We start from the raw sequence: 1,065 nt of genomic DNA, 5'->3' as shown, positions 1-1,065 counted from the left end.
GTAAATGTGGAACCTGTGAAGAGGTGGGCGGCGCTTGGGAGTTGACTGACCGTCTCTGGGTCTGCTACGTCGATGGTCAGCCAATCGCCACTGTGAACTACAATTGCGCCGTTAATGAGATCGAGTGTTGCACCAATGCTGTGAACTCTGGAGGCTTTGGGGGGGTTCTAAACGCTAGTGCCATCGATGAGTGTGTTGGAGCATCAACCACGACTGTACCCACGACGATTACGACCGCTGAGGCTGCCACAACGACCACTAAGCCTGCCACAACAACCACTAAGCCTGCCACAACCACTGAGCCTGCCACAACGACCACGAAGCCTGCCACAACGACCACGAAGCCTGCCACAACGACCACTAAGCCTGCCACTACAACCACTAAGGCTGCCACAACGACCACTAAGGCTGCCACAACGACCACTAAGGCTGCCACAACCACTACTGAGCTTCCGACCAAGCCGATCACTTCTGCTAGCACTGAGCGACCTACGACAGTCGCACCAACCACGTTGACAACTGGAGTACCTACCGTCACGACTGTGAACCATGAGACTGATGGAGGTCTTGTCACTGTCACCACATCCGCGCCGACAACCTCGTCAACTACTGTGAGTGCATCTGTGGATGACAAGTGCATTCGGGGCCGCACCGCTTTCGACGATGCGACGCTTCGCACTGTTGCCACGCCCTACGTCGATGTCTGCGTCAACGCTTGTCTCGACGCCGAGGTTGATGGCTGCCGTGGAGTCACGCTTGAGGTTGCTCAGGAGGGCAAGGATGGCCGCTGCTACCTGAAACGAAATACCCAGAAGGCTGTGTCTCGTTCAGGTTTCCTCTCTGTCGATATGGAATGTGTGCATCCTGATGTCACTTCCACTGCGCTTCCCACCGAACCGATCACTTCTGCGAGCACTGAGCCGACCACGACAGTCGCACCAACCAGGTTGACAACTGCAGAACCTACCGTCACGACTCACGAGACTGACAGTGTTGTCACTGTTACTCGGAGCACTCTGAATAACAAGACCACTGCTGCTCCATTTCCCACTCCCATGAGGCCCA

General features: G+C 55.9%; 1 protein-coding gene across 1 annotated transcript; it reads right to left on the bottom strand.

Moving 5' to 3' along the window:
- Positions 1-97: 97 nt before the first annotated feature.
- On the bottom strand, positions 98-640 carry KVP18_001229 (uncharacterized protein; the record flags this gene model as incomplete). The annotated part of the gene is made up of 1 exon (XM_067951026.1): positions 98-640. One exon carries the CDS (start codon positions 638-640, stop codon positions 98-100), a length of 543 nt encoding a protein of 180 aa, XP_067813298.1.
- Between the last annotated feature and the right edge of the window lie 425 nt (positions 641-1,065).

Source organism: the organism of the source record quoted next, assembly GCF_019968955.1.
Source record: "MAG: Porospora cf. gigantea A chromosome Unknown PgA_NODE_12440_length_1065_cov_601.85, whole genome shotgun sequence".
In the NCBI taxonomy this organism is placed as follows: domain Eukaryota; phylum Apicomplexa; class Conoidasida; order Eugregarinorida; family Porosporidae; genus Porospora; species Porospora cf. gigantea A.
Note: the sequence above shows the minus strand (reverse complement) of the source record. Positions and strands in the feature narration are given on the sequence as shown.